The sequence below is a fragment of the Embiotoca jacksoni genome, unplaced genomic scaffold (assembly GCF_022577435.1).
Source record: "Embiotoca jacksoni isolate LCO1_2020_lvr unplaced genomic scaffold, fEmbJac1.0.p SCAF_69, whole genome shotgun sequence".
Lineage (NCBI taxonomy): Eukaryota > Metazoa > Chordata > Actinopteri > Embiotocidae > Embiotoca > Embiotoca jacksoni.
The window spans coordinates 352,140-364,280 of NW_027185424.1; the positions used below are offsets into that span (position 1 = coordinate 352,140).

Consider the following 12,141-nt stretch of genomic DNA (forward strand, 5'->3'; position numbering starts at 1 on the left):
TCACAAATCCATGGCTATGTCTGGATTATATGTTTTGAAGTGCGAACACAGAAATTAGCTGCCTGGAATGACCTGAATATAAAATCATCCTCCATTAGGTCACATATGCACTGCGGTTGGTTTATGTTTAGCATGAGCCTGTGCTGGAAAGGTCGTAGCAAACAAAATACAGTATCTGCTATAGAAAATGACTTTCTACTTTTCCTAACTGGTTTGAGTGAGTCATTTCAGGCACGGTTGTTGTTACTGCACGGTAAAGTTGAGCCTGTGAGCTGAAGTTGTGGTTCGTAAGTTATTAAACATAACATTGGCCATGAAGACGGAGTTTCTGTTCCTACCTCTCCCTCCGTTCCTTGGTCCTGGTAAACTGCTGGTTCCGCTGGCATGAATCGTTTAAAATCGTCATTGTGACCACCAAATTAAGGGATGATATCAACCACAAACTTGGCAGGTAAAGACATGATTTTTTCCTCCACTGGGACCCACCCCTACATATGCTGCATGTCACACAGCTCTCAGGACATGTTGCTGCCAGCGCATGTCAGTCCACCATTATGTAGCTAATCTTAGGCACCTGGCCACCCTCTGTACGTTTGGGACACTGGAGGATGAACTGATAAGAGAACAGCTAGCTGACCACAATAATAACTAAAAACTCATTGAGGAACTTCGAATGTCAAATGTATGATTTAGCTCTGGCAAAAACCGTACAGCATTCCAGCTTGAATTTGCATCTGGTTTAGCATCACAAATAGCGCTGTCCAACCCCTCCCCCTCCCAGCTCATGCTGCTAACACGAACAGGGTATATGCCAGTGCCCTGGCCACAGGCCCATCGAGCACAGCCTTGAAGTGACCTTTGGCAGGTGACAGGGTGCAGCAGCACACCGAAACTGTGGTAATTGGGGCTCCTCATCACACCACCGGAGCCCCAACCTGTTCTGGCATGAAGGAAAGGTGTCAACACTCTGGCTAACAGAGACATTTGTTTGTTCGAGTCTGTTGGTCTGTCTCTGCTCCCACCCGTCCAATGTTACCCACCAGCTCCAAGCACCCACATTCAGTAGGCTCCACTACCCAGCTCAGTAAGGAGTCCTCAGGGGAGCTAAATGAAGTGGGCCTACCACTACTGCTGGACACAGAAGCTTCACAGACACTGCTAAATGTTTCCCCCATCAGGAAGCTCTTTCCAGTTCAGACACCTACTACTAACACTGAAGGTCTGTGTAGCTACAGGGACACTTTAAAGTTGGCATGTTGGGCAAATTCACCTTTTTTGTGGGTTATGGACCATGTCTCGCCCAACGTTCACCTTCGAAGTATTCTCGCCACGGGCATTACCGCATAGGCATGGACTTGTTTTGAGACCTGGGTTTCTCCCTCCTGCACAGCACTGGATTCACCATCTTTACTATTAGCTTACCTTGGCAATGGTGCTGGCTTCTTTTTGTTTGGCTGCTTTTCTACTGACACAACCTGGCATAAGACTGGATAAAGGAGGGGAGACCACCCACGAGTTGTTTATTTTTGCAGAACTAAAAGGGAAATGTCCTCATCAACCTTGAGGTGTGTTCGCTCATCCAGCCAGATGCCCTGCAAGATGTAACGGTTCTTCAAAGAAGACATAATCAAATTGGTGAACACATTTTCTTGGATTTCCAACATGGTGATGGCAAGAGCATTGTTGGAGGGACTCTGTCCATGCATAGACCACAGTTCAATAAAAAAGGCTGTCATCCCAGTCAGGTCCCCACAGTGAAGGAACTGTTTACCAAGATCTACACTGACAGTCGCAACCTTTTTCGTCCCACCTTTAGGTTTTCCACTACAGCTGCATGCCTTTCATCCTCAGCTCTGGCCCCACGTACTTCCAGAAAAGTATGGCCATCATTTTTGCTGCTCATCTACCTGGATAACATAGTAGCACTTGGTGCAATATCGGTCTTCCACAACAAGCGCCTCACTAAATGGAGAAAAGTGCATCCGCTGCTTCCTAAGAAGTTACGCCACCTAGACATGGACTCAAGCTTGCTCTGCCGCTGTTTCTTAAAGCAACTCAAAGCACAGGTCACCTCACTCGGGTTTACAAATATTGACTCAACAAGCCTTACAATCCTGACTTGTCGTGCCTCCAATACGGTGGTCAGAGCTGCGCTGTCCTAACTCCAGCGTGGCACTGAATGCCCTGTTCCACTTACCTCCCAGTCCCTCACCTCAGCTGAACAAAGTTCACTTCCAGCAGAGAGAAGGTGGTGGCGGACCTGCTCTTCCAAGCCACCCTCAACTCTTGACCCGAAGCTCCACATCCCATTTGTGGTCACAGACTCCCTTGAGAACTTCCAGCTTGCATCGGTACAGAACCTCCCGTTCTTTCTCCGCCGCACTTACAGTACGTCTGGGAGAGGTGTTCCACACCAACAAATAAGGAGCTTGCACCTTTACATCAAGTCAAAGTCAATTTAAAGAGATTCAAAAAGACAGTAAAGACCGGGAACACCAAGCAAATGGTCTTCCCTTCTTATCTGCATTGCTCTACATCCCGCTGCAGTACCGGGCAACACCATACTTTAATACCAGCAGCTCCCCATCCCTTTTAGCAATTAGGGGTAAGCTGCAACTTCCCCTTGATCAGCTGCTGCCCCCTGCAGCTGATTTACCAGCAGCAGCAGCAGCCGCCGCCGACCAAACTGATCAAACTGAAATGACTGGTGACCATCCTCATTATGGTCCACAGCATAATCCACCAACGCATTCAGCTGTTGAAATTCCAGAGAATCAGCCTCGCATATGTTAAAAAACTGCCGTGAGTGGATGAATATGCTGCTAATTAGGTCAGCCGGAAAGTATCCTGGAATAGAGATCTCTGATGTGGTTAGCCACTCAGCTAATTCTGGTGTTTATAGTTGGACTGAAAAGAGAGTTTTTACAAATAAAAGTAAGGGGAAAGATTGTAAGATCGGAAAAAGGAAGACTAGTGAAACCATTTCGGTGGATATTCTGCTTACATTCACAGTGGCACCTCCTCCTCCACTGCTCATTCCCCAGCTACACACACACACATACACACAAAGCTTTCCATAGCTAATTGATGCTGGCTGTAGGGAGACACTGGTGGGCTGGGCTTTATAGCGCAGCTGGATGTGCATGGAGGAAGGCAGAGGCGAGATGGTAGAGCAGGTACTTTTGAGAATACATATTGTTTTTCCTCCATCTCTCTCTCTTTCTTTTCTCTCCCTGCTCATTGTTGCTTGTGTACTTGCTCTCTCACTCCACACTGTGCCGTGACTGCAGAAGGCAGCATGCTGCATGCTCCTTTTATGAATTGGTTGCGAGCTCATGAGCATGTGTGCAGTACATGTGGGTTCGCAGGGCTGAAGGATTTGTTTATGTGGGTGTCGGCGGCGTGCGTGCATCTCTTTCTTTCTACCTCATTCTTTCATCTACATCTGTGGTAGAAGCGAGCGGGAGTCGATGAATTTACGCATTAGAGAGAGAAGGAGAGAGCGAGAGAGAGGAGCACCCCTGATGTGGAAATGAAACCAAGAAAAACTGCAAGCTGGAAAAGGTTTGTGGTGTTTGTTCAGCAGTGAGAGAAAAACAGAGTCTGGAAATATGAAGTTGGGAGGAAGAAAAATATTTTTACTATACGCGCAGACTTTTTTTTTGAAGTCTATTTCAACACAACACTCGAATGTAATCTCCCTCAGTTCAGATGATGTTAATATATGATTGACTTTTAGAAATCTTGTGAGTTTCTTCCAGCATTACAGTCCTTTTTAGCAAGATATTCCCTCTTTTCTTTCCCTCATTGAGTCTTTGCTGAACAGCAATGAATGGAGGGATGCAGATTAAACCATTCACCAACGGATGACACTGTAACTCAGCACTGTACTACACGGTCTGTAGATCTAGCTGAGACTTTTGATACTGTTGCTCACAATATTTTGTTGAATAATATGATTCTATTGGTTTTTATGTTTCTCCTTACAACTGGTTCAAATGAAAGATCTCTGTTTGCGTTCAAGCTGAAGTTGTCAAAGGGTTTAAATCAAGAACTGAGGTGGTGGAAGAGGTGTCCCTCAAGTATTATCATTAGTCCCAATGCAATTTAAACTGAACATAAATAACTTTGCACTTATGCTGATGACACCATTGAGTATGTCAACGTCTATCACCAAGAGGTTACCAGAAACTCTTCAGATTACAGGCCACTTTTGATGATTTGCAGACCTCCCTCATGAATTGTAAACTGTTCTAACCTAAAAAAAACAAAAAACATGTGCATTTCACTAAAGGTTAAACCACTGAAACTTTTAATCCTTCCATTGATCTGACTGGAGATCGAATTGATGCAGCACAGCATTATTAATGCAGTACTTGGGATTTTTGAATATCCAGTTTATAATTACAAAACTCACGTTGAAAATCTTAAAATCCAAATTTGATTATTATACCATAACCCTGCCCTGATCTCCTCAGTTGACATCAGAGCAGTAAAGTACAGCAGTTCTTAGTGATAAACTAAAACTTCGCTGTGGTTTCTTCAGCCATATTTTGGTTCAGTGGTCCCTCTCTTTCCACTACACGGCTATAATGGCGACTATTGAGATTGAAAAGTGTCTGTTGTTTCCTACTCTGCCTGTGGACCAGTTTGAGTTCCCCATCTTGCCATACTTGTCATACTTGTCAGTCTGAATGTACTTATGCACTCAAAATAATATGTGATGAGAGTACACGATTTGATACATTGATTTGAAGCCCTCCAGGATTTCGGGGAGTCGTGGCTGCGCTTGGTTGCAGCAGTTCCAGTATGAAACCCATCCTTAAAACACAAATTGCATTTTTCACACTCTTTCTAGTTATTGAAAATATAAACAAAATGCAACATAATTTGTGATTTTTTTTTTCCATTAAGTTTCCCACAGCAGCTTTTGAAACATCTATCAGTTCACAGATCCACTTTTTGCCCTCACAAGGCTTTCAGCCTCTGTTCTAACTACAGTTGTGTGTACACAGTTTTCCTTTAAAGTGAAGAATTAACAGTATTTCTATTAAGATAAAATGTTGGTTTGTTTACAACCTGCTGAATCATCTAAATGCTCATGTTTTGCTTCATCTGGTAAAGTGTTCCAGAGAGAATGCTGACTGAACAAATGCAGTGTAACAAAAGGCAGTACAGTCTGTCCTGGAAGTCAATATAAGATTTTATGAAGTTCTCAGAAGAAAGAAAGATAATCAATGGGGGAAGGGCCAAGTCATTTATATTTCAAACTCAAGTTGTATTCTATAGTGAACGAAAGCACAAGGCAGCAAACAGAAAGACATTTCTATCCTGTAAAATGAGAGAAATTCCTCCTGTCTGTATGCTTATTCAGAATTTTAATAGTATTATTTCGATTGCCTGTGACTGTGTATGTGTCTGCCTGTGTGCAGTGTGTGTGTGTGTGTGTGTGTGTGTGTGTGTGTGTGTGTGTGTGTGTGCAATGCTATGCCACGTAAAGCATATTTCAGCCTTCTAAATGTGGTTCTCATTACACAGCAGAGCATTTAGCCAAGACTCACTGTCTGCATCCCTTTCTCTCCTTCACTCTATTTCTTTTTCCTACATGTGGCTGAACTTCTCCCTCCGTGTGTGTGTGTGTGTGTGTGTGTGTGTGTGTGTGTGTGTGTGTGTGTGTGTGTGTGTGTGTGTGTGTGTGTGTGAGAGAGAGAGTGTGTGTGTGTCACTTTATCCCTCTCTTGCTCTCTCTCAATAACGGCTGAGGCATAAATGTTCCACAGGAGTAACTTCTCATACACACACTCACACTCACACACACACACACACACACACACACACACACACACACACACACACACACACACACTCTGAGTGTTCACGTATTCTCCTTAAATGTTTCCACTGGTTTTTATGCTTTGCAGTTATAACCACTTTTCTAAAACTAGTAGTTTTTCACAAATTCCTTGAAACTCTGCTTTAAGCTCATTCCTGAGGTCATTGATTTTCAGAACTTGCCATCTTTGGTGTTTCTTCCAGCATCTTACATTAAATATGAGAGTTTGTATGTACTCCCTGTGACTGTATGGTTTTCTCTGAGTACTCCGGCTTCCTCCCACATTACAAAGACGGAGTGTTAATTGATGATTAATGATAAATGATGATTAAAATATCAATATCATATCAAATCTAAATTGGGCGTGAAAGGTTGTCAATGTTGCCATCACGATGGTCCTGTAACGGACTGGTAGCCTGTCCATGGTGTACCCAGCCGTCGCCCCATAGTCAGCTGAGGATCTAAATCTAAATAGAAAACTTCAGACTACATCCTGTATGAGGAACAGCACTATTGTACTGTCTTCAATGAGCCCTCACACTTTAAGTTATCAGTATTAACCTGCAATCTGTATCTTGTTAATGACATCTGATCAAACCTGTACATTTCCACCTGGATTAAGTGGGGCAGATCCAGGAGCTGTTTGACTCGCCTAACAATCACATCTCAGGAGAAGGGGTGTTATTCTGCTATACAGGCTCTGTTTATTCTTCTTTTGAAGAGCTTTAGGACGGACAGGGTGTTAAAGGCAGAGGCAGCCTGTTGATCACTTTATTTTTTCCCATGCATGATGTCAGACTGATATTATTTATATCTGGTGAAGATCCGATCAGAATGCAACCCAGACAACTTCCAGGACCCTGTTTCCACCTGGTGTTAACATGGGATTTATTTCTGGATCGTGACATCTGAAAACTGGGCTGCTTTGTTTACTCTAGATTCCATCCATCAGATCTCAATATGTGAGGTAGGCAGAGTTGCATGACCTATGTGTTATAGGCCCATTGTTAGTTCCTTTTTCTTTTTTTTGGTATTTTACAAACACATACATGTTTATAATAAATGGACTGTAGTTTGGAGCGTGTTGGGAAAGCTGAGGGCATTTTTCTCTGTATACCCAGTTTCCCTGTGGCTTTAAGTGTATTATGTGTGTGTGTCATTTAGATGGTGTGTCTGTGATGTAGAGTGCCCTCAATGATGAAGGAGATAACCCTGCTGTCTCAATGATGGATAAATTGGTCCTTATTTCACAGGACAGCTTTTCAAGTACGATTCCTCTGTGTGGAGTGGACCAGTGTGTGTATGTGTGCATGTGTGCGCTGGTAGTAATGCAACAGAGTGAAGTTCATTTAACTGAGAGTCTCATTACAGTGAAGAGTAGGGAGCTTTGAAGAATAGACAGTATAGATATAGATAGACGGATAGACAAATAGATAGATAGACGTAGATAGAGAGGACAATATATTGTGTGCTGGATCGCTGACTATCTGTTAGATAAGCCTGTGTTTTGTGTGGATTGGGAGCTCCCGGTCAGATGTTGTGGTTGGCAACCCGAGCTCCACAGGGGACTGTCCTGTCTCCTTTTCTTTTCACTCTGTGCACTTCAGATTTCTAGTATCACTCTGAATCCTGCCACCTGCAGCAGTTCTCTGATGACTGCAGTGGTAGGATGTATTACAGATGTGCAGGAGTTAGAGTACAGGGAGATAGTGGTTGATTTTAGGAAGCCATGTAGTCCATAAATATGTCGAGCATTACAAGTACTTGGGTGTCCACTTAAACAACAGACTGGACAGGAGGACCAACACTGACACTGTGTCCAAGAAGGTGATGTGCTGGCTCCATTTTCTGAGGAAGCTCAGATCTTTCTATGTATGTATGTATGTCTGTGCCATCTACTATGCCATTCGTTTCACTAATGCAACATCACGCAATAACATGGCAGGACCTGAAGATTTTGCAGGTTTTATCAGGGGCCCAAAGTCTCCAGTACCTTTGTGACACAGCATGTTAGGACAACTGTTCTGAGTCATGGAGGCCAGACACTGTGGCTTTCTTACAAAACAATATGTTTTCCATATTGCTTTTATCATTTCCTGCACTGGACTCAGGTTAAAGATGTGTCGCAGGATACCAAACAGCAAGTTAGCGCAGGACTTTTGGACCCTTGGACTGATACGACAAAGTCCTGCAGCCTTGCCTAAGTGAATCATCCCAGCAACTGAAGGGAGTGTGTCACCATGTGGAGGTTAGAGTTGGGGGGTTGTAATCAGGGGTGCTTAGCAAGGAAGGGCGGGGGCAAAGCAGGCATGGATTTGGTGTCTGAAAAGGTGTGAAGACTGTTTGGGAAAGCCTTGTTGTAGGTCCAGCTGAACCCGTTAAAAATCCCATTCAGTTTGTTGGATCTTTCCAAGCTAACCCCTGCTGATGGTCAAAGCCTGTAATCTGCACTATTCCCATTCAAACGCTGTTATGTTATTCTGTTAAAGCTTCTGTCCCTAGGAGTCCTTGCACTCCCTCACTGCCACCTGCAGGTCATGCTGTACCCCTTTCAGCTTGCCTTGTCACCTGGAGCCTCTCTTCTTTTTATTCAGCAGATACTTCAGGTCGCTGGTTATCCGAGGCTTATCATTGGGGGAACAGCATACAGTCCTGGTTTATGTAGTCTGGTTTATGTACTCTGGGATTTCAGTCAGTAATGTTATTTATATCATCCACATGTGGTCTGCTGAGCACATCCCAAACTTAAGTTTCAAAGCAGCAAGGCTTACATGGCTTATCACAGGCGTTATGGAGACAGGGTGCCTTTGAACTGCAGAAACATACTGAAGTGTTAACAAGAAAAAGTCATCGTCTGATCTACCAAGTGAAGGCAGGGCAGTGGCTCTACATACATATTAAGCAGTTGCATACAAAAGGTCTTGTGTTCTATTTTCCAGTGTAGTGCTGTCAACAAAGTGGAGGGAAGTTGGGAGAGTGGAGTTCAGATTAACATGGTCGAAGTGTTCAGTAATGGTCACAAAAGTCTCGGCGTGTTGGGACTGTAACCTAGTTTAACATCTTAGCATGCCAACGCAAAATAAAATCTGCTCTTTATGTTGCAGGTATTTGGTGGTAGTGCCAAGTTGTTGGGAGTTTTAATTAAATTTAAATTTGAATACTTCATCTGGAACTCTTGAAATGTATGCCTGTAGCAAATTTCATGGCAGTCCATGGAGACATTTCACTGAATAAAACATGTAAAACATCCAGTGGCACTAGACAAAGATCAGGGGATTACATGTAACTTTTGAATATCTTTACAGAATTTAAGAGTAATTCACCCAAAGGTCACAGTGATATTTCTGCAGAGTGGTTAATTGACTCACATTGCCTAGATCCCTGCTAGTAGCAAAAACAATATAGGAAAATGGGATTTTGGACAATGAAATTGTTATTTTACAAAAGGTAATGCAGCAAATGAGCAAAACTGTCTTTGGTGGAATGGTGAAACAGTCCTCTAAAACTTAACAGTGCATCTCTTTGCCTTGCAGGGCAACCAGGACACACCGGCACCCCCGGACCCATCCATGGCCCAGGCTTACCCGTCAGCTCAGTTTGCCCCCCCTCCTCAAAACGGCATCCCGGCTGAATTCACAGCTTCACACCCCCATCCACATCCACACTCCCACCCGCATCCACACCAGCACCCAGCAGCACCACAGGACTACACCGGGGTCCAGGCTACCGTCAATGAGCATTCACTCAACATGTACCAGTCCTCACAGAACCACAGTGAGCAAAGCGGGTCAGACTCCATTAGTCAGACGGTCGCCGGCACAGCTACAGTAAGTCATTTTAGGAGAATGTGTTTTTTAAGATGGGTCTAACAGAGGTTGTTTTTTGCATTCACTTTAAACATACAGTTCTGTTTCATTTTGTAGCTTATTTAGTAATTTCATGACAGAAATGTTCAAAATTGACATACAAGTAGTTTTGCATACCCAATTAGGTTTAAAATATAAAGAGAATGTAGGCAAAATCCTGTCCAGAAGTTTGTTGATCTATTAAGAGAGAGTATCAAGGCTTATTTCACCAGGTAAACATGTCTCCGCACATCAAAAGTTACCAGGATATTGAAGTATTGACTATTTAATAGTATGTAGTGTACCTACATTAGCAGTGTCCTCAAGGAAAGAATGGAGGCTTGAGAAAAACTGTGATAGAGTCTCACTTAGCCCAATACTAGATGGAAGGATATGTTTTTTGGCCAAGACGTAGAAGACACGACATAGCAGGTTCTCAACAATCAGGAAGTATTTTTCTTTTTCTGTCAACACCTTTTAAAAGCCTCGTCAATATATTGATACATTTGATTGTGACTGTCTTTCATCTTTGCTTACAACATCATCTACAATTACCGACTAGTAGTTGTATGCCTTTGCTAATAACTCAAGTTGTTGTTTTTATGCATATGTGCGAAACTCATATAGATGTTACTTAAAAAAAAAATCTATAAATGCTAAAATGCGGATGGTTCACGCAAGTTCAATCATGACAGCACAGAAGATCTATGCAATCATTACAATCTCTAGATGCACACCCTGAAGTAATGTCACCAATTCAGTATCTGTCATAAATGTGAAACAGGGGTACAGTCTGGTTCTGCTCCTCAGTTATGCTGTTAGAGCAACACAAAAGTATAACAATCATTTCATCCTTTATTCGTGTGAAATGTTGTCATACATAATTGACGTATAAATTGTTGAGATTTTGCCACCCTCGAGTCCGATTGAATGTCGGGGTCAAAGTTTAAGAAGTTCCCTCAAGCAGATATATTGCGTTCACGAAAATGGAATGGGTGGATTGGATGGATGTAAGGTCATATTGATCTTGACCTCTGACCTTTGAACACTAAACTCAAATCTGTTCATTGCTGAAACATTCAATATATTGAATGCCAAGTTTGAAGAAGTTCCCTCAAGAAGTTCTTGAGATTTTATATTCACGAGAACAGGACGGACGGATGAGTGGGACGTGAGGTCCCATTGACCTTGATCTTTGACCTTTGTGACACCAACTGTGTGATGCTGCATTGGGTTGGAGATCCATATTAAGAGCCTCAGAAAGTGTTTTAAAGATCATAGACCAGTAAGATGCCAAAGCAGGGCATGACTAAAACATATGAGTTAAATTGGCAGGGGTATTACGACATCTGTTACAACTAGCATCTAAATTAGGGTATATTTTAGCTGGTCTTGCTCTTGAGAAATGGGCTCGATGCAGAACTTTGAATTGTATTATGTTAAGTTTTGCAGAAGAAGAACTGTCATTCACTCTTTGAGCACAGTTCCACATCTTCTTCGATGTCACCCTCTAGCTCACCTTCCCAGTCTGCCCTTATCTTCGCCTGGGTTACGTTTTTAAGAGAGGCTATACAGTTATGTATTCTTGAAATTAACCTTTTTGAGTCAAATGGGAATTCTAGCATATCATCTAAGACTGACACTGAAGAGATGTTTGGAAAGTTGGGGTCATGACACTTCAGGAAGTGACGGATTTGGAAATATTGAAACAAGCTGGACCAAGGAAGGCTAAATTTGTGTAATAAATCCTCAAAGCTGGCAAATACACAGTTAATGTACATATCCTTACATTTAACGATGCCGTTTCTTTGCCAGAGAGAAAATGCATGATCTAATCTAGGTGGAGGGGAAAGGTGGTTATTGCATATAGGGCTTATGTTAAGAAGATAATTAAAACCAACGTTACATCTAAATTGAAACCATATTTTTTTGGATGTTGATGATGGTTGGATTGTTTGTGAAATGTGAAATAGAAACTGGAAGGCTGGAAGTGACCAGGGCTGTAAGAGATGTTGAGCTGCTAGATCTAGCTTCATAGTGACACCAGTCTGTGTCTGGAGCATGAAGCCAAAAGATCATTTTTTAAACATCTGTTGCCCATGAGTAGTAGTAAAGATTAGGAAGAGCTAGCCCTCCCTGTAATTTAGGCCTCTGTAGAAGTTCTATACGTAACCTAGGGTTCTTACCATTCCATATAAATGAAATGAAAGCTTTGTCAATACATTTAAAGAAAGATTTAGGAAGGTAGAGTGGAAGGCATTGAAACGGCTAAAGGAATTTGGGGAGCACATTTATTTTGATGCAATTCACTTTCCCTGCCAAGGATAAATTCATTGTTTTCCATTTCTTCAGATCTAATTTTACTTTCTCAAGATCAGGTTAATCGGCACTGCTGTGTTGCACAGGACTGTCCAAGGTGGGGCACGGTGAAAGTACTGATACATGTGCACATGGTAAAGTAGT

At 42.6% G+C, this 12,141-nt stretch overlaps 1 protein-coding gene across 14 annotated transcripts in view; it reads left to right on the forward strand.

The window, feature by feature from the left end:
- Positions 1-12,141, forward strand: part of LOC138214246 (RNA binding protein fox-1 homolog 1-like) — a 278,008-nt gene that overhangs the window by 209,923 nt on the left and 55,944 nt on the right. For 13 of the 14 annotated variants that reach the window (XM_069175661.1, XM_069175653.1, XM_069175651.1 and 10 more), the window contains one exon: positions 9,367-9,660. The exons of the other annotated variant lie outside the window; for it this stretch is intronic. In XM_069175661.1, coding sequence (XP_069031762.1) covers positions 9,403-9,660 — 258 coding nt within the window. In that variant the 5' untranslated portion in view covers positions 9,367-9,402. The remainder of the gene's footprint in view (positions 1-9,366; positions 9,661-12,141) is intronic. 14 annotated transcript variants of the gene reach the window in all.